We start from the raw sequence: 19,457 nt of genomic DNA, 5'->3' as shown, positions 1-19,457 counted from the left end.
CAGAAAAAAAACCCAGAAAGAAATCAGAAAGGAATCAGAAAGAAATCAGAAAGAAATCAAAATGAAATTAAAATTAAATGAAAATTTCATTTTGATTTCTTTCTGATTTCTTTCCAGTTCCTTTCTGATCTCTTTCTGATTTCTTTCTGCTTTTTTTCCAAATTCTTTTTCATTTCTTTCTGATTTCTTTCTGATTCCTTTCTGATTTCTTTCTGGTTTTTTTTTCTGATTTCTTTTTCATTTAATTTTAATTTCGTTTTGATTTCTTTCTGATTTCTTTCTGGTTAATTTTAATTTCATTTTGATTTCTTTCTGATTTCTTTCTGATTTCTTTCCAGTTTCTTTCTGATTTCTTTCTGATTTCTTTTTCATTTCATTTTAATTTCGTTTTGATTTCTTTCTGATTTCTTTCCAGTTTTTTTTCCAAATTCTTTTTCATTTCTTTCTGATTTCTTTCGATTTCTTTCTGATTTCTTTTTCATTTCATTTTAATTTCGTTTTGATTTCTTTCTGATTTCTTTCCAGTTTCTTTCTGATTTCTTTTTCATTTAATTTTAATTCCGTTTTGATTTCTTTCTGATTTCTTTTTGTTTTCTTCCTGATTTCTTTCCAGTTTCTTTCTGATTTCTTTCCAGTTTCTTTTCCGATTTCTTTTTATTTTCTTTCCGATTTCTTTCGATTTCTTTCTGATTTCTTTCTGCTTTTTTTCCAAATTCTTTTTCATTTCTTTCTGATTTCTTTCGATTTCTTTCGGACTTCTTTCGGATTTCTTTCTAATTTGCATGGATCCAGGGCTCCCTGACCTTGGCAGAGGAATTCTCATCCTGAGGGAAGCTCTGGATCAGCCCCCAGGGTCCCCAGCCCTGGGACAGCGTCACCTTCGGTGTCACCCAACCCAGCCAAGGTGCTCCTCCTCCCCTTGAGCTCCCCTGTCCCGAGCATCCGCCGGGAATTGTGCCGGGATCCGCAGTCCCAGGAGGTCTGGGAAGAGCTGCCACCAACTCCTGAGGGTCCCCAAGGGGGACGTGGCCACCAGCGCGGGGCCACAGGTGGTCCCGTGCCACCAGCCCTGGGAACCGGCAGCATTTTGCTGCCCTCTAGTGAGGTCTGGCAGCCCCCGACGTCCTTTGGGGGGGGTCCCCACGGCACCCCCAGCTCCTTTTGGGGACCCTTTTGGGGACCCTGAGGGGTGGTGGCCCTTGGTGATGGTCCCTCCGCGTCCCCCCTGCAGGACGAGTGGCCAGCTGTGACCCCAAAGCGGCTGTGCCCCCCCTTTCCCACGCCCCCCTTGTGGCCCTGCCTTGTCCTGGTGTCACCAAGGTGCCACCAAGGTGCCACCTCCTGCCACCCGCTTCCCTCGGGATGTGCCCTTTGCCGAGCGGGCACTGCCCGGGCGGCTGCTGCGTGTAAATAACACTGATTAATTAAAAGGGAAATCAAATCTAGGCTCGCTTGTAATTAGATCATCCACAGGCCTCTGGCTTAATTAATTATGTTAATAAGGCCGGGGAAGGCGTGCAGGGGATGGGCACAGCAGGGGCTGGAGAGGGATTGGGGGCAGAGGGAATTTGGGGGGTGCTGAGCTCTGGTCCCCCACAGCAGGGACGTGACCCCGACCCCTGTCCCTGGCGTGGGGATCAGTGGGGCCCAGTGTCCTTTTCCAATCATGGAATGATGGGAAATCCTCATCCCCATCCCAAGGGGGCTCAGCTGATGGGGTTTGAGCTCTTTTCTCCCGATCCCCTCAGCCCAGCTCGCCCTGGACCCCTCGCCGTGGTCCCTGAGCCCCACTCCGGTTCTCCAGCCTGGGACTGGGAGAGCCCCAGGAACTTCACCCCTCCTGCCCCTCTCCAGATCTCCCGGGGCTCCTGCAGAGCATCCCAGTCCTGGGGTGTAAAATATCCCAGTCCTGGGGTGTAAAATATCCCAGTCCTGGGGTGTAAAATATCCCTGTCTGTCCTGGGGTGTGAAATATCCCAGTCCTGGGGTGTGAAATATCCCAGTCTGTCCTGGGGTGTGAAATATCCCAGTCCTGGGGTGTAAAATATCCCTGTCTGTCCTGGGGTGTGAAATACCCTGTCTGTCCTGGGATGTGAAATATCCTGTCCTGGGGTGTGAAATATCCCAGTCCTGGGGTGTGAAATATCCCTGCCTTGTGGCACAGAGCATCCTTGTCCTGGGATCCCAGAGCATCCTGGATCCTGGAGTGCAGGGCATCCTTGTCCTGGGGTCAAAAACATCCTGACCCTGGATCCCAGAACGTCCCTGTCCTGGGATGCAGAGTCTCCTTATCCTGGGATGCAGAGTCTCCTTATCCTGGGATCCAGAGCCTCCTCACCCTGGGATCCAGAGCCTCCTCACCCTGGGATCCAGAGCCTCCTCACCCTGGGGTGCAGAGCCTCCTCACCCTGGGATCCAGAGCCTCCTCACCCTGGGATGCCGAGCCTCCTCACCCTGGGATGCCGAGCCTCCTCACCCTGGGATGCCGAGCCTCCTCACCCTGGGATCCAGAGCCTCCTCACCCTGGGGTGCAGAGCCTCCTCATCCTGGGATGCCGAGCCTCCTCACCCTGGGATCCAGAGCCTCCTCACCCTGGGGTGCAGAGCCTCCTCACCCTGGGGTGCCGAGCCTCCTCACCCTGGGGTGCAGAGCCTCCTCACCCTGGGATCCAGAGCCTCCTCACCCTGGGATCCAGAGCCTCCTCATCCTGGGATGCCGAGCCTCCTCACCCTGGGATCCAGAGCCTCCTCACCCTGGGATCCAGAGCCTCCTCACCCTGGGATGCCGAGCCTCCTCACCCTGGGATCCAGAGCCTCCTCACCCTGGGATCCAGAGCCTCCTCACCCTGGGGTGCAGAGCCTCCTCACCCTGGGATGCCGAGCCTCCTCACCCTGGGGTGCAGAGCCTCCTCACCCTGGGATGCCGAGCCTCCTCACCCTGGGGTGCAGAGCCTCCTCACCCTGGGATCCAGAGCCTCCTCACCCTGGGATCCAGAGCCTCCTCACCCTGGGGTGCAGAGCCTCCTCACCCTGGGATCCAGAGCCTCCTCATCCTGGGATGCCGAGCCTCCTCACCCTGGGATCCAGAGCCTCCTCACCCTGGGATCCAGAGCCTCCTCACCCTGGGGTGCAGAGCCTCCTCATCCTGGGGTGCAGAGCCTCCTCACCCTGGGATGCAGAGCCTCCTCACCCTGGGATCCAGAGCCTCCTCATCCTGGGATCCAGAGCCTCCTCACCCTGGGATGCCGAGCCTCCTCACCCTGGGATCCAGAGCCTCCTCACCCTGGGATCCAGAGCCTCCTCATCCTGGGGTGCAGAGCCTCCTCACCCTGGGGTGCAGAGCCTCCTCACCCTGGGGTGCAGAGCCTCCTCATCCTGGGATCCAGAGCCTCCTCACCCTGGGATCCAGAGCCTCCTCACCCTGGGATGCAGAGCCCGCCCAGCGCTCCCACAGCAGCCGGGCCGGGCCGTGCCGGGCAGGCCGAGGCCGCGGGGTGCCGGCAGAGCTGCCCGCCCTGAGCAGCTCCGTCCCGGCAGGAGCATTTCCCAGGGGGAGAGGCTTTTCCCGGGAGGAGGAATTCCCTGGCAGCGGCTTCCCCGCGGCAGAGGGCAGCAGCAGGCTGGGCACGGGCACCCGGCACTGCCGCGGGCTTGGCGGGGCTGTGGGGCACGGGATGGGCACCCCCGGATGTGGATTTGGATTCCCCAATCTCGGATGATTTGTGGCAGGGGGATAATTCAGCGCCTGAAGTAGAACAGGGCTTGAGCTTCCCTTTCCTTTCCCTTCCCTTTTCCCCCCCAATTTTTCCTCTTTTCCACCCCTGCATGCCAACAGGATGGGGCTGAGCTCTTCCCAAGCCCATCCCATGCTCCCGGCTCTCCATGATTCCCAGGAAAGGCGCTGGCGCGGCGTTTTCCTGCTGTTTGATGGTGTTTTATCCCCCAGGGACACGCGGGGAAGCGCAAGGACAAGGACACGGACATGGGATACGGGCGGATTCAGGATTGGAAGGATTGCTCCCTGGAGTTTTGCCGGGAAAACAAACCTGGAATTAACAGGTAATTTTTCCATATTTCCACCTGCCTTTAACTAAAATAATCCCAAATTACCACCTCCCAGCCCAGCCTTTGCTCCAACTTCCAGAAGACTCCGGAACGGCGACTTTATAGCCCAAAACTCCATAAAACCAGAGCTGGAATTACCTCGTTCTCCTGGGGAAACAATTCCAGGTTTTATCTGTGGATATTAAAAGGGGATGATTGTTCCGTGTAGTTAAATATTTTCCTTTTTTTTTTGTTGTTTTTTATATATGTAATTTAATCTTTATGGATCCGGACAACGCTGGCAGCCTCCCGGGGATGGGAGAAGGGATTGGGAGAAGGATTTTGGGGGAATTTGGGACTGTGATAAGGAGCTGGAGACCTTCCTGGCTTTCCTCATCCTGGCAGGAGAAAAGAGATGGGGAGGTGATTTGGGGGAGAATTTGGGATAAGGACCTGGGGATCTTCCCAGCTCGGCAGGAAAAAGGGGGTGAGGAGGAGGATTTGGGGGGAATTTGGGACTGTGATAAGGAGCTGGAGACCATTCCCAGCTCGGCAGGAAAAGGGCGATCGGGAGAAGGATTTTGGGAGGAATTTGGGACTGCGCTAAGGACCTGGAGACCTTCCCAGCTCTTCCCATCATGGCAGGAAAAAAGGGATGGGGAGAAGGATTTGGGGCTGTGATAAGATGCTGGAGACCCTTCCCATCGTGGCAGGAAAAAGAGGATTGGGAGAAGGATTTTGGGAGGAATTTGGGGCTGCGATAAGGACCTGGAGACCTTCCCAGCTCTCCCCATCAGGAAAGAGCCGGGATAGAGTTTTAGGAATGGGAAGGACCCTGGCGTGGCCGCATCCCACTCCCGGTGCCGTGGCACGGCTCCAATCCCAGGTAATTGGATTTACAGGGAGCGCTGTATCCAATTACAGCGCCCTAATTAACGGCCCGCAGTTACAAGTGCGCCGTGCCTCGCTGGCAGCAATTAGGATTAATTTTTCCAGGATCCACAGGCAGCCGCTGATTGCAGGATCCGCGGGAGCGGAATGCGGGTAATGGAGCTGGCAGGAGGAGCAGGAGGCACCTCCAGGGGTGATGGATGGGCACAACCCTGGGATTTGAGGGTCCTTCTGGCTCCTCCCTGGGATAAGGAGGATGTGGAATTGCTGGAGCAAATCCAGAGAAAGGCCTGGAGATGCTCCGGGAGATGGAGCTGCTCTGGAGCCAGGCTGGGAGAGGTGGGAATGTTCGCCTGGAGAAGGGAAGGATCCAGGGAGAGCTCAGAGCCTAAAGGGGCTCCAGGAGAGCTGGAGAGGGATTTGGGATAAGGGATGGAGGGACAGGGAATGGCTTCCCACTGCCAGAGGGCAGGGATGGATGGGATATTGGGGAGGAATTCCTCCCTGGGAGGGCGGGGAGGGGCTGGGATGGAATTCCGAGAGAAGCTGTGGCTGCCCCTGGATCCCTGGAAGTGTCCCAGGCCAGCTTGGAGCAGCCTGGGATAGTGGAAGGTGTCCCTGCCCGTGGAAGGAGATGCTCTTTAAGTTCCCTTCCAACCCAAACCATTCCATGACTCCATGGTTCTATGACGAAGCTCTGGAATTCCTAGAGATTCCCTGGGATATTCCCATGCATGGACACACCAGATTTGGGGATGAGGAGCAACATCCCCTGTGTGGCACATCCCATTTTCCACACGGCTCCAGTCCCTCTCCAGCATTTCCTATCCCTGGAGGTGTTGATTCCTCAATCCCTCCCTGCTGGATCCAGCCGCTGCCGAGCCATTCCCGGAAAAGCCTGAGGGATCACCAGCTGGGAATTGCTTTATTCCATGACAATCCTTGGCTGGGAAAGCTGCTGCAGCTCCAGGTGTCTGCCCTGCAGCAGCGCTGGGATTCATCCCCTTTTCCCTCCTCAGGAAAAAAAATCAAGTCCCAAAGTGAAAAGAGCCTAAGGAATCTCCATCACTCCATTAATCCCTGGGATTTTCCTGCATCCCAGAGCTCGTGGCAGCACCCAAGGGGCAGCCAGACCTCCAGGCTTCCTTGCCAGGCTTCATCCCAGGATTTCTGGCCCTGGAAAAGCAGTGGGATCATTTCTCCTCATTGCTCTGTTTGCTGTTCCTCATTATGATGTTCCCAAACATCCGCCAGTTCCTGGCTTGGGACATTAATCCAGCACAAGCCAGAGGCTTATCCAAACAGGGAATCTTCCTCGGTGATTTCAAACTAAACTTGATAAATCCTTCATCAAAGAAAAAGGGTTTTCATCTCCGAAGGGTCCGCGGAGGAGCTGAGCAGGGATAACAGCTCCGGAGCTGCACATCTTCATTTGCTCCCGGATTTTCCCCGGGAGCTCCATGTTTGCTCTTGTTCCCGCTGGATTTTTTCCTGCTGGTGGAGAAATCCCGGCTTGGGGACCATTCCCAAGGCCGTGCTCTTGGCTTTGGTGTCCCACATGAGCCGGGATATGGTGCTGGATCTTAGCGATTTGTGGGATGCACCAAGAGGGAAGCGCTGATGGGCAGGGGGGACCTTCCCTCCACCTGTGTCCAGGGAAACCCTTTGGTTGTCCCTTCCTGGGATCATCCCAGTGGCTTTTTGCGGGATAAGTGGGGACATCTGCCCATGTCCCTGTCAGTCCCTTCGTGCCCACCCTGAGCCCTCTATTCCCGGATTTGGCAGTGGCAGGATGTGGCAGTGGGACCCGGTTTGGTGCCAGGGACATTCCTTGGGGTGCTCTCAGCTGCATCCCCCCCGATGCTCAGCTCCTTCCCAGGAATCGGGAAGCTCCAAACGGATCCCTGGGAGCCGCATCTCCGGCCTCTCCATCTTTTTATTCCGAGCCCTCTCTCCTTCCTCTCCCTCTCCGAGCCCCCTCAGCTCCTCCGATGCTCGCGCAGGGCTTTGATCTCCGGAAAGCCCCTTCCCTTCTCCAAACCCTCTGGAATGCTCGGAGGAGCCTCATTAAAATAGATGAGGCTCCTTTTGATCGCCACGGTGCTCCCAGGACCTTTCGCGGTGCCGGGCTTCAAGCGCAGCCGCTTCCCTTTCATCCCTGCTCCCAGCTCGCCAGCCTGGAAACCCAGAGCTGCTCCTCACCTTCCCGGGAAAAGCTGGGGGATCCCAGTCCTTGGGGAGCCCGCGGGGATGGGGCGGGAGCGCTATGAATCCCTGGAAGCTCAGCAGGGATTTAGGGAGGTGGAAAAGCCGGAGGGATTCGGGGAAGCTTGGCAAGGACACACAGAGACGGTGCTGGAACTCTGGGGAAAACGGGAAAGGGAAAAAGGTGGAGATAAAAACGATCCTGGAGACAAAAAGGGAAAGGGTTGGGAAGCGAAGAGGAGGCAGCCAAGGGCAGCTGCACCCCTGGGCAAAGCTCGTCGGGTCTTTGGAGCGACGTGTCTGGGTTGGATAAACCGGGAATAATTAATGAATCCTGTCCCTTCCCATCCCTGGATCAGGATCTGGGCGCTCCCTGCTCCGAGCGGGGCTGCGGGACTGGGATGGGAACTGGGATGGGAATTGGGATGGGAACTGGGGAGATGGGGTGTGAGGGTGCAGGGAATGGGATGGGGAATGCAGGATACAGGGAATGGGGATGTGGGATTACAGGGATATGGGGAATCAGGACTGCAGGACAGGGGTGCAGGCTGCAAGGATTTGGGGACACAGGGATTTGGGGACACAGGGATGCAGAGAGTGGGGATGTGGGATACAGGACTCAGGGGTGGCAGGCTGCCAGGATATGGGGTTACAGGGATTCAGGGAATACGGGATGCAGGCTGCAAGGATGCGGGAGCACAGGGGTGCAGGACACAGGCGTTTGGGGATACAGGGGATAGGGATGTGGGATGCAGGGTATGGAGGCATTCCAGGAGAATCCCCCAAGGGAAGTGTCCCCGCTTCGGACCTGCCCCTCCTGCTGAGAGGGGACACGAAGGTGGCACCCGGGGCAGCCAGCGGGGCCACAGGGGACCTTGGGGACACTGAGGGCCCCGCGTGGCTCCCGGCCTTTCCAGCTCCATCCCCCCGGGAGCCAGCCCGGCCCGCGGAGGCAGCAGCACACCCTGAGCAAATATTGGCCCAGGCTGTTAAAATGAGGCGAATCCTGCTAATTAGGGCTAATTAACGGCCGGGTGGGCAGCGCCTCCCGCGTCCCACCGGCAGGGCACACCCAGAGCCGGCACCGTGGGCAGGTCCCCAAACCCCGGTGGCACTGTGACACCGAGGATCACAGAGCGTCACCGAGGACGGCACCGCATCCCCGAGGATGTTCCTGTGCCATCGGGAATCCCGGCGCGGCACCAGGGATTGCTCTGTGCCACCAAGGAGGGCACCGTGGCGCCGAGGATGGCGCTGGGCACCACACCCCGCTGAGGATGGCACCGTGCCACCGAGGGGCACACCGTGCCACCAAGGTTGGCACTGGCTCACCGAGGATCATGCCATGCCACCAGAGATGTCACGCGGACCCCCTGTCCCACCACGGCCCTTGTCCCCACCAGGGTCCTGTGGTCCCTTGTCCCACCATGGTCCCCTCATCCCACCTGGTCCCTTGTCCCATCTTTGTCCCTCTATCCCACCACGGTCCCTTGTCCTATCATGGTCCTTTGTCCCACCAGGGTCCCTCTGTCCCACCACGGGCTCCTCATCCCATCATTGTCCTTCTGTCCCACCAGATTCCCTTGTCCCATCTTTGTCCCTCCATTACACCACAGCCCCTTGTCCCACCACTGCTCCTGCATCCCACCACGGTCCCTCTGTCCCATCATTTTCCCTCCGTCCCACCACGGTCCCTCTGTCCCAGCACGGTCCTGCCTGGCAGGGCCCGCGCTGAGCCCTTAATAAGCCGTGATTCACACCCTGTGCTTAATTAGTGATTCCGTTAACGGTTTGTAATTCAGGCACGACCCTGATTGCATCCGAGCGCTGCTTTATTTCTTCTCCGCCGCTCGCATTCTGAGCACTAATTACGCCTCTTTGGATGCTAATTGCTTCCCAGCCCTCTGCCGCTGTCTTTCCTGAGCAACATTTATTTTTCATGCGTCCGTGTGTTTAAACTGAGAAAAGCCGGGAGGGAGGTGGGAGGAGGGAGCGGCGTCGGTGCAAGGCTCCTCCGGGATCAGACGTGCCGGGAAAGGTGAGCTGGGAAGTGCGAGCGGGGAGGAGTGGGCGTGGGAAAGAGCCGGGATGCCTCCTCCTCTTCCTCCTCTTCTTCCTCTTCTTCCTCTTCCTCCTCTTCTTCCATCCTCTGCTCCAAACCCCTCTGTGCCCCCTCAGGATGGGGGTCCCGAGGCCGGCCGGGATTCACCGAGGTCCAGCTCCTTTGGGACATTCCAGACCGGGTGGAAACCGGGTTCAGGCCGGGTTCGGGATGGAGCCCTGGGGGAATCAGGACGGGGCGCTGGAATAGGAATGAAGCCGGGGGGGGTTCAAATTGTGGTGTGGATTAGGGATGAAGCCCTGGGGGATCAAGACGGGGCCCTGGATGAAGGGATGGAACCTGGGGAACTCAGTCTGGGGAGCTGGATTTGGGATGAAGCCCTGGGTGGGGGGGGGGAATCAGGTTGTGATGCAGGAATAGGAATGAAGCCTTGGAGAGCTCAGCCTGGGGTGCTGGATTAGGAATGAAAGCTGGGGGACTCAAATTATGGTGCAGGATTAGGGATGAAGCCTGGGGGGGATCAGGATGGGGCCCTGAATTTGGGGATGAAGCCTCGGGGAGATCAGGGTGGGGCACTGGAATAGGAACAAAGCCTGGGGAACTCAAATTGTGGTGCAGGATTAGGGATGAAGCCTTGGGGGGGATCAGGATGGGGCCCTGGATTCAGGGTGAAGCCCTGGGGGGGGGGAATCAGGTTGTGATTCAGGAATAGGAACGAAGCCCTGGAGAGCTCACTCTGGGGCCCTGGATTCGGGATGAAGCCCTGGAGACTCAGGTTGTGCTGTTGGGTTAGGGATGAAGCCCTGGGGGGGTTCACATTTGGGGTCTGGATTCGGGACGAAGCCCTGGGAGCTCAGGCTGGGGCAGGCAGGAGATGCCCACGGCATCCCCGGGGCCGCGGGGACAGCGCGGGGCAGTGTCACCCCCTCCGGTGACCTTCCCGGGGTCCCTTTTGGGATCGCCCCTCCTGTCCCTGCTCACGGGATGTCCAGGAGCCACCCGAGCCCGCGGAAGAGCCTCTCCTGCTTTGTTCCAGCTGGGAAAAATCCCGGCCCCGCAGCCCCCCGGGTGTCCCGGGCAGAGAGGCAGGGTCGCCTTTGATGGCCCTCGCTAATGAGTGGCTCATTAACAGCGGTTTAATTAGCTCAGTGACGGGGCCGTGATGGTGAAGAGGCGTCAGCGCCGAGCGCCACCGACAGCCAGAGCCGGCAGTGTCACCTCCCTGTCCCCTGCTGTGCCAGGCTGGCCCTGTCCCGCTCCGTGCCTCAGTTTCCCCACCCCGAGCAGAACACGGGGACGCATCCCGGTGGCAGGGCCAGCTCCGGGATGTTCCAGGGATATTCCAGGGGGGATGAGGATTATGGACATGCGGGATGGTGGCGGTGACCACCCAAGGTCACACCGTGGGGGTTCTGGTGCTCCTGGCTGCCCCCAGCGTCCCAGGAAGGCGGGAAGAGCAGGGGAGATATCCATGTTTTCCTGCCTTTTCCAGCACTTTCTGCAGCTGGCACGGCACGGGAGGATCAGGGTCGCCGGTGCCAGGCCTGGAGGAGCTGATTGCCGGGCCAAGCCCGTTGGAATTTGCATTTTGCCTGGTGTTCCATGAATAGTTAATGGAGAAAACCCACAGAAGGGTCCCGCCGCAGCATGGAAAGCATCCCATGAATATTCATCTGCCGGGAAGCCGCGGCCAGAGACAGCTTTGAGTGACAGCTGTCAATCACCCAGCCCCGGGCATCCTTGCGGGGAGGCCGCGCCTGGCACGGGGGGTTTGGGGGGCCCATTGAGGGGTGCAGGAGGTGGCACCAACATTCCAACCCCGGGATTTGGGAGCTCCGACGGGTGGGGGAGACCCCATGGATCCAGGAGAGTCTGGAGTCAGGCTGCGGAGGGTTAAACCGCGGGATGGGAGGTGGGAGGTGGGAGCCGCATCCTCCTGATTAGCGCCTGCATTGCGGCCCATTAATGCACAGCGTTATCGAGCCGTCCTTTCCCGGCGATGCTCCCGCCAAATCCACCCCCTTTCCCAGCTTTTCCCGGACCGAGTTTGGGCTCATCCCGCCGTGTTTGGGCTGTGGTAGAGGCTGCGAGTGCACCTGCGAGCCTCACGCTGCTCTCCGTTGACGCAATCGTGTTTATTCCTTTCAAATATTTGGCAGCGGCCGAGAGGGAGCCGAGGAATGCGAAATCCCATTTGCATCGGATTCCTGCGGAATGGCCCCGCCACCCCGGCAGGCGCCGGCCAATTAAAGATCCATCAGGAGCAAGGAAAACAAACTCATGGATCCCTCACGCTCCGTGTTAAAAGTTAATGACAGAGCCGGCACCTGCGGCGGGAGAGGGGAGTTGAGAGCGGCGCTGGGAGGAACGCAGGGAACGCGGGGTGGGAGCAATTAACAACCGGGAAAAGATGAAGGGAAGCGATTAGGAGGGGGCTGAGTGCGGGCACGTGTGAGGGAGGCGCGCCAGAGGTGCCGCGGCCTGGAATCGTGGAATGGTTTGGGTTGGGAGAGCCATAAAGCTCATCCCGTTCCATCCCTGCCACGGGCAAGGGACACCTTTCCCAATCCCAGGCTGCTCCAGCCTGGCCTTGGACATTTCCAGGGATGGAGCAGCCCCAGCTTCTCTGGGAAATCCATCCCGGCCCCTCCCCGCCCTCACAGGGAAGGATTTCATCCCAATATCCCATTTATCCCGCCCTAAAAGGCAGTGGGAAGCCATTCCCATTTGTCCTGGCACTCCAGGCCCTTCTCCAAGTCTGTATCCATTTCTTGGAGCTCCTTCAGGTCCTGGAAGGTCACAAGTAGGTCATTCTGAAGCTTTCCCTCTCCAGCTGAACATTCCCAACTCTCCCAGCCTTTCCCACAGCTGCCCCATCCCTCTGGACTCCCCTTGGTGCCCACCTCGCTCCAGCAGCTCCGTGTCCTTCCCAAACCCGGATCCAGCCCTGCAGGGATGCTTTTCCCACCTTTCTGGGAGTTTCAGGGATGCTTTTCCCGCCTTTCTGGGAGTTTCAGGGATGCTTTTCCCGCCTTTCTGGGAGTTTCAGGGACGCTTTTCCCGCCTTTCTGGGAGTTTCAGGGATGCTTTTCCCACCTTTCTGGGAGTTCCTGTGGTGCTTTTCCCACCTTTCTGGAAGTTCCTGGGATGCTTTTCCCGCCTTTCTGGGAGTTCCTGGGATCCTTTTCCCGCCTTTCTGGGAGTTCCTTTGGTGCTTTTCCCGCCTTTCTGGGAGTTCCTGGGATGCTTTTCCCGCCTTTCTGGGAGTTTCAGGGATGCTTTTCCCGCCTTTCTGGGAGTTCCTGGGATCCTTTTCCCGCCTTTCTGGGAGTTCCTGGGGTGCTTTTCCCGCCTTTCTGGGAGTTCCTGGGATGCTTTTCCCGCCTTTCTGGGAGTTTCAGGGATGCTTTTCCCACCTTTCTGGGAGTTTCAGGGATGCTTTTCCCATCTTTCTGGGAGTTCCTGTGGTGCTTTCCCCACCTTTCTGGGAGTTCCTGTGGTGCTTTTCCCGCCTTTCCGGGAGTTTCAGGGATGCTTTTCCCGCCTTTCTGGGAGTTTCAGGGATGCTTTTCCCGCCTTTCTGGGACTTCCTGGGATGTTTTTCCCGCCTTTCTGGGAGTTTCAGGGATGCTTTTCCCGCCTTTCTGGGAGTTTCAGGGATGCTTTTCCCACCTTTCTGGGAGTTCCTGTGGTGCTTTTCCCACCTTTCTGGAAGTTCCTGGGATGCTTTTCCCGCCTTTCTGGGAGTTCCTGGGATCCTTTTCCCGCCTTTCTGGGAGTTCCTGTGGTGCTTTTCCCGCCTTTCTGGGAGTTCCTGGGATCCTTTTCCCGCCTTTCTGGGAGTTCCTGGGATGCTTTTCCCGCCTTTCTGGGAGTTCCTGGGATGCTTTTCCCGCCTTTCTGGGAGTTCCTGGGATGCTTTTCCCACCTTTCTGGGAGTTCCTGGGATGCTTTTCCCGCCTTTCTGGGAGTTTCAGGGATGCTTTCCCCACCTTTCTGGGAGTTTCAGGGATGCTTTTCCCACCTTTCTGGGAGTTCCTGTGGTGCTTTTCCCGCCTTTCCGGGAGTTTCAGGGATGCTTTTCCCACCTTTCTGGGAGTTTCAGGGATGCTTTTCCCATCTTTCTGGGAGTTTCAGGGATGCTTTTCCCACCTTTCTGGGAGTTCCTGGGGTGCTTTTCCCACCTTTCTGGGAGTTCCTGGGATGCTTTTCCCGCCTTTCTGGGAGTTCCTGGGATGCTTTTCCCGCCTTTCTGGGAGTTCCTGGGATGCTTTTCCCATCTTTCTGGGAGTTCCTGTGGTGCTTTCCCCACCTTTCTGGGAGTTCCTGTGGTGCTTTTCCCGCCTTTCCGGGAGTTTCAGGGATGCTTTTCCCACCTTTCTGGGAGTTCCTGGGATGCTTTTCCCACCTTTCTGGGAGTTCCTGGGGTGCTTTTCCCACCTTTCTGGGAGTTCCTGGGGTGCTTTTCCCGCCTTTCCGGGAGTTTCAGGGATGCTTTTCCCACCTTTCTGGGAGTTTCAGGGATGCTTTTCCCACCTTTCTGGGAGTTCCTGTGGTGCTTTTCCCACCTTTCTGGGAGTTTCAGGGATGCTTTTCCCGCCTTTCTGGGAGTTCCTGGGATCCTTTTCCCGCCTTTCTGGGAGTTCCTGGGGTGCTTTTCCCGCCTTTCTGGGAGTTCCTGGGATCCTTTTCCCGCCTTTCTGGGAGTTCCTGGGATGCTTTTCCCGCCTTTCTGGGAGTTCCTGGGATGCTTTTCCCGCCTTTCTGGGAGTTCCTGGGATGCTTTTCCCACCTTTCTGGGAGTTCCTGGGATGCTTTCCCCACCTTTCTGGGAGTTCCTGTGGTGCTTTTCCCGCCTTTCCGGGAGTTTCAGGGATGCTTTTCCCACCTTTCTGGGAGTTTCAGGGATGCTTTTCCCATCTTTCTGGGAGTTTCAGGGATGCTTTTCCCACCTTTCTGGGAGTTCCTGGGGTGCTTTTCCCACCTTTCTGGGAGTTCCTGGGATGCTTTTCCCGCCTTTCTGGGAGTTCCTGGGATGCTTTTCCCGCCTTTCTGGGAGTTCCTGGGATGCTTTTCCCATCTTTCTGGGAGTTCCTGTGGTGCTTTCCCCACCTTTCTGGGAGTTCCTGTGGTGCTTTTCCCGCCTTTCCGGGAGTTTCAGGGATGCTTTTCCCACCTTTCTGGGAGTTTCAGGGATGCTTTTCCCACCTTTCTGGGAGTTCCTGGGATGCTTTTCCCACCTTTCTGGGAGTTCCTGGGGTGCTTTTCCCGCCTTTCCGGGAGTTTCAGGGATGCTTTTCCCACCTTTCTGGGAGTTTCAGGGATGCTTTTCCCACCTTTCTGGGAGTTCCTGTGGTGCTTTTCCCACCTTTCTGGGAGTTTCAGGGATGCTTTTCCCGCCTTTCTGGGAGTTCCTGGGATCCTTTTCCCGCCTTTCTGGGAGTTCCTGGGGTGCTTTTCCCGCCTTTCTGGGAGTTCCTGGGGTGCTTTTCCCACCTTTCTGGAAGTTCCTGGGATGCTTTTCCCGCCTTTCTGGGAGTTTCAGGGATGCTTTTCCCATCTTTCTGGGAGTTCCTGGGGTGCTTTCCCCACCTTTCTGGGAGTTCCTGGGATGCTTTTCCCACCTTTCTGGGAGTTTCAGGGATGCTTTTCCCACCTTTCTGGGAGTTTCAGGGGTGCTTTTCCCATCTTTCTGGGAGTTCCTGGGGTGCTTTTCCCATCTTTCTGGGAGTTCCTGTGGTGCTTTTCCCACCTTTCTGGGAGTTCCTGGGGTGCTTTTCCCACCTTTCTGGGAGTTTCAGGGATGCTTTTCCCACCTTTCTGGGAGTTCCTGGGGTGCTTTTCCCACCTTTCTGGGAGTTTCAGGGATGCTTTTCCGGCCTTTCTGGGAGTTCCTGGGGTGCTTTTCCCACCTTTCTGGGAGTTTCAGGGATGCTTTTCCCACCTTTCTGGGAGTTCCTGGGATGCTTTCCTGGCTCCCCAGCCCAGACCTTGCAGGGTTTGGGGTCAATCCTGACCCTTCCCCTTGGCTCCAGGGTGTCCGGCCACGCTCTGTTCCCATTCCCAGCTGGAATAACCCCCCCAGCCCCGCTCGGGAGTGACTCCAGCAGCTCCAGCTCCTCAGCACCGCTCCCTCCCCCCCTCCATCGATCGGATTTATTAAGCCATTAAATGATTTTGCTGTTTCAGAGCTCGCTCGATAAACGCCGAAGCCGCGACAGGAACGACCTTTCCCGTGGGCGGCTCCCAGGGAACAAAACCTGCAGCGCCCGGATCACCCTGGAGCTGCTCCCTCTCCTTCCTTTGGGATGTTTTCCATGGAAAAACGGGCGGCCAGGGCTGGTTTGGCAGCGCCGGGTTGGCTCCTGGCTGCTGAGCGAGTGCTGGGATCAGGGGGATGCTCCCAGCCCTGGGGCAGGGTTGGGGTTTTCCCACCCTGGGGGGTGATGGAGTGAAAATTCCTGGGTTTTCCAGGCCTGGAAAATGACATAAAACTGGGAGAAAAGGAGCTGATTGTTCTGTGTTAACCTTAAAACAGGGGCAAGAGGAGGAGGAGGAAGAAGAAGAGGAAGAGGAGGGGGAGCCTCGTGTTTGCACCACGCCCCATTGCAGAGTCTGGATCCCAATTTCCCGGCGTTTTGCCCCATTCCGGAGTCTGGATCCCAATTTTCCAGATTTTTTCCCCATTCTGGAGTCTGGATCCCAATTTCCCGGCATTTTCCCCCATTCTGGAGTCTGGATCCCAATTTTTACAGAATTTTCCCCCATTCTGGAGTCTGGATCCCAATTTTTACAGAATTTTGCCCCATTCTGGAATCTGGATCCCAATTTCCCGGCGTTTTGCCCCATTCTGGAGTCTGCATCCCTCCACATCCCAGCCTGGCCGCACCCCCAGGGACGCTGAGGGAAGGCACCTCCTTCATTTTGGGGACAACACTGAGGTTTTACGGGATCTGCTGCGGATTTTGGTATCAAACCCACCCTGGAGCCCCATCAAAAGGGGGATATTTATTTTTTGGAGGGGGATTTGTAAATCCACGAGCTAAATCCATGCTGGGAGAGGAGATGGGAGAGATCCCAGAAGTCGGATTTTCCAGCGGCTCTTTTGAACCGCGGGCTTTTTTTTTTTTTTGGGTCGTTACTCTCTTTTTCATCATTATTATTATTATTTTGAAATTGGGTCTGTCACAAACCAAAAGGGAGAGCTGATATCTCGGAATATGCAGCAGAAACGTTTCCTCGCCGGCTTTAAACGGGAAAAAAAAGTGAAATGTTTTAAGTGTTACAATGGAATATTATTAGAAGGGCACCGGCAGGACGGGAACTCGCTGCTGGCACAGCAATGAAAGGAGAATAAAATCCAGCCCTGAAAGCTCAAAGCCAAACGGTCGCTTCCAATCCCTGATTTTTATTTTATTATATTATTTTTTTTTCCATTAGATATATTTTTGGAAAGGCGAAAAAAAAAAAATCAAAAATATTCATTTCAGAGCACGGTTTTTGATCCCGGCAGATTCCTAAAACCTCCCCTGATTTGCCAGCAGAAAATTGAATATTGGTTAAAAGAAACTCGAGATGCTCCAGCTCCACCCCCCCCGTGCCAGGCTGGGGAGGGAGGAGGGGGGATCAAATAATTAATAAACTTAATGAGCAGAGCAACAGCGCTGATAAAACGGGAAAATCTCCCACCCTTCACGGCTGGGATCGGAATTCCTGGGTCTCGCCACCACTTCCAGCCCTTGGAAAGCTTTTTTAGCTCCCGGAGGCCATTGCGTCATTAGCAGCTAATTGATTTTTCTCCCAACACCTTGGCGATGGAGCGGGGCCGCATCCTGGTTTTGCAGCCGGACAGACGGACTGACCGCAGAGCTGAGCCTTGTTCCCGCTTTTCCCTCTTTTCTCGCTTTTCCAGACCCCTCCCAGACTGGAATATTTTCAATATTTCCCCCCTTTTTTTAAATTTCACCATCGCTGCCTGCAGGGGATGATCCACGAGGGGTTGGAGCGGGCTTTGCTTTTGGTCTGGAAAAGGGAATTAGGGCTCGGCAGGGAAAACCTGGATCTCCAGAGCCTGATCCTAAATTTTGGAGCCACTCGGGGATGCCCCAAGCCCGGGCACCCCGGCACGAGTCCAGCGGCGGATCCCGGGATCTCCAGGAAACCGGGATTCCTGCCAGGAAAGCCGGCGGGAGGGGAGAGATAAATTAGAATTAGTTTTAATAAAACGGGGCTCGTTTTTAATCAAGGCCGGAGCGATTTTTCTCCGGCCTCTTCGCGCGGAGAGGATTTTCCCTGAAAAATGGGCGAATTTTCATCTCTCGCCGCCTGCAAATTAATTCCTGCCTGACAGCCGTGGTGCTTAATGGAGATAATAACAATTATTCCTGCCCCAGACAGCTCCTCCGTCCTGCGGGGCCGCGCCTTTCATTTTTCTCCCTGGATTATCCTAAATCCTTCCCCAGGCGCTGAAACCCTCGGGAGGGGGGAGACACTCGCGTGGTTTGAAGCCCTGTGGGTTCTCCCATGCTCCATCCATCCCCTCGGGTCGTTTTGGTGGGAAAAATGTGGGATTTGGGGTCGGATCCGCGGATTGCAGCGGCTCTGTGGGGTCGGGGCGGTGCCACATTCCCAGGAATTATCCAGCAGCAGCACCCCGGAGAGACAGGGCCCAAATCCTCGAGAGATGAAGGGAACGGCGCTGGAAAACCGGGATTTGCAGCGGGAATGGGGTCAGGACAGGGCTGGGAGGGAGCCCTGGCTGAGGGGTTTGAGGTGTTGGGGCTCCAAAAGCCTCGGGGACAGCGGAGAAAAGCTGGAATAGAAAATATCCTCGAGGAAAAGAGGCCGGAGAGGGACCTGGGGGGTTTTCATGGCCTTATGGCATCGCGGGAGTGTGGAAAATCCCTTTTATCCCAAGATCTGCTCTCCCTGGACATGCACTGCGGGCGGCAGCTCCAACCTCGCCTCTTCCAGCACCTCATCCCTCCATCCCCGCCGCTCAGGCCTTTCCCGGGGGCCTGGAGCCACGTTTTTCCCGGCCTGGCATCCTTAATCCCCTCCCACGGCTCGGGATAATCTCCCTCCATCCGCCGAGGCCCGCGGGCTGCAGCAGGAGCTGATAAAAGCAGCACTAAAAGAAGGCGGCCGTAATTTCGGAGCCTAATTGGGTTTTCCGCCGCTTTCCCCGCGCGGGGCCGTCCTTCCCTCACATCCCTGCATCTTCCCAGCCCCGAATTCCCGCATTCCCGCATTTTCCCTGCGCCTCTCCTCGCCCCCGGGATGTTTTGGCAAAGCTGCATTTCAAACGTGTGCTCCCCACGCAGGGCTGGGAGGGGCTGGGAGAGGCTCTGTCCTCCTTCCCAGAGCCTGGAGAGCTCCTCTGGAAGTGGTTTTATTCCCATTAATCCCACAAATATCTTCCTGGTGTCCCTGCTGAGGGCAGGGACACGGCACAGGGATGATGGTGCTGGGATAAGGAGTAAAGATTCAAGATTTTGGGATGCCGGGGCACTTCTCAGCCTCTCCTTGCTCCAAGGGGTCTGGAATTAGCTGTGCCAGGACCCAGGATCCCCCACAGCTGCCCCAAAAATGCCCCTGTTCCCTCCTGGATGCAGTTTGCCTTCCCTGCAGTTGGAAAGAGGGGGAAAACATCCCCAAAAAAGCAACATTTGGGATAAAATTTGCTTTCCCCTGCTCAGGTGTGGCCGCCCCGCCTGACCCAGGGTCGCCCATCTGGCGCTCCGGGTGGATTTTGGGGAGCTGAGACCGCATTGTGACCCCCCCATCCATGCTCTGCATCCCAAAATTCCCCCTCTGGAAGCGCCGGGCCGGCTCTCCTGGCACTGCCAGCCCCCGCCCCGAGCTCGTGGCAGCGATTACCGCCCGCTCCTCGCTGCCATCCAGATCACAGCGCCTTTGATCCGCCGCGTTTTCCTTTTTGCTGCCATCTCCCATTCATCACCGCACCATTTCCTGACTTCAAACTCTGAAAAACACACCAAAAGCTCCTTTTTTTTTTTTTTTTTTTTAAAAAAGGGATGGTTTCCCTAAAGGGACGGGTGGTGACACCCTCCTGTCCCCTCCGAGGCGGGGGCAGAGGGGACGCAAACAGCTCCGAGCTCCATCCCTGCTGTCCCTGAGCTTTGGGATGCTCTCGCTGATCCCTTAATTAAGGCTCGCCAGGAAGAGGGGAGGGTTCAGAGTGGAGCCATCGGTCCCTAAATAACCCCGGGCCCCAAAAGAGCCTCTGCCCCCCC

At 56.5% G+C, this 19,457-nt stretch overlaps 1 protein-coding gene across 1 annotated transcript; it reads left to right on the top strand.

Annotated features, from left to right (window-relative positions):
- Positions 1–704: 704 nt before the first annotated feature.
- LOC116455019 lies at positions 705–17,442 on the top strand. Its single transcript, XM_032132367.1, has 3 exons — positions 705–904; positions 3,946–4,058; positions 15,740–17,442. The coding sequence occupies exons 1-3, from the start codon at positions 783–785 to the stop codon at positions 16,408–16,410; spliced, it is 906 nt and encodes a 301-aa protein (XP_031988258.1). The 5' UTR covers positions 705–782; the 3' UTR covers positions 16,411–17,442.
- The last annotated feature ends 2,015 nt before the right edge of the window (positions 17,443–19,457 follow it).

This window comes from Corvus moneduloides, chromosome 23 (genome assembly GCF_009650955.1).
Source record: "Corvus moneduloides isolate bCorMon1 chromosome 23, bCorMon1.pri, whole genome shotgun sequence".
Lineage (NCBI taxonomy): Eukaryota > Metazoa > Chordata > Aves > Passeriformes > Corvidae > Corvus > Corvus moneduloides.
This window is presented reverse-complemented; position numbering and strand designations above follow the sequence as displayed.

What these genes read in the sequence shown, in the direction of transcription:
- LOC116455019 (XM_032132367.1), top strand. Translation starts at nt 783, where the DNA reads ATGGATCCAGGGCTCCCTGACCTTGGCAGAGGAATTCTCATCCTGAGG. An exon ending in TGTCACCCAACCCAGCCAAG is followed by an intron (nt 905 to 3,945) that starts GTGCTCCTCCTC and finishes TTTATCCCCCAG; the next exon opens with GGACACGCGGGGAAGCGCAA. An exon ending in AACAAACCTGGAATTAACAG is followed by an intron (nt 4,059 to 15,739) that starts GTAATTTTTCCA and finishes ACCTTAAAACAG; the next exon opens with GGGCAAGAGGAGGAGGAGGA.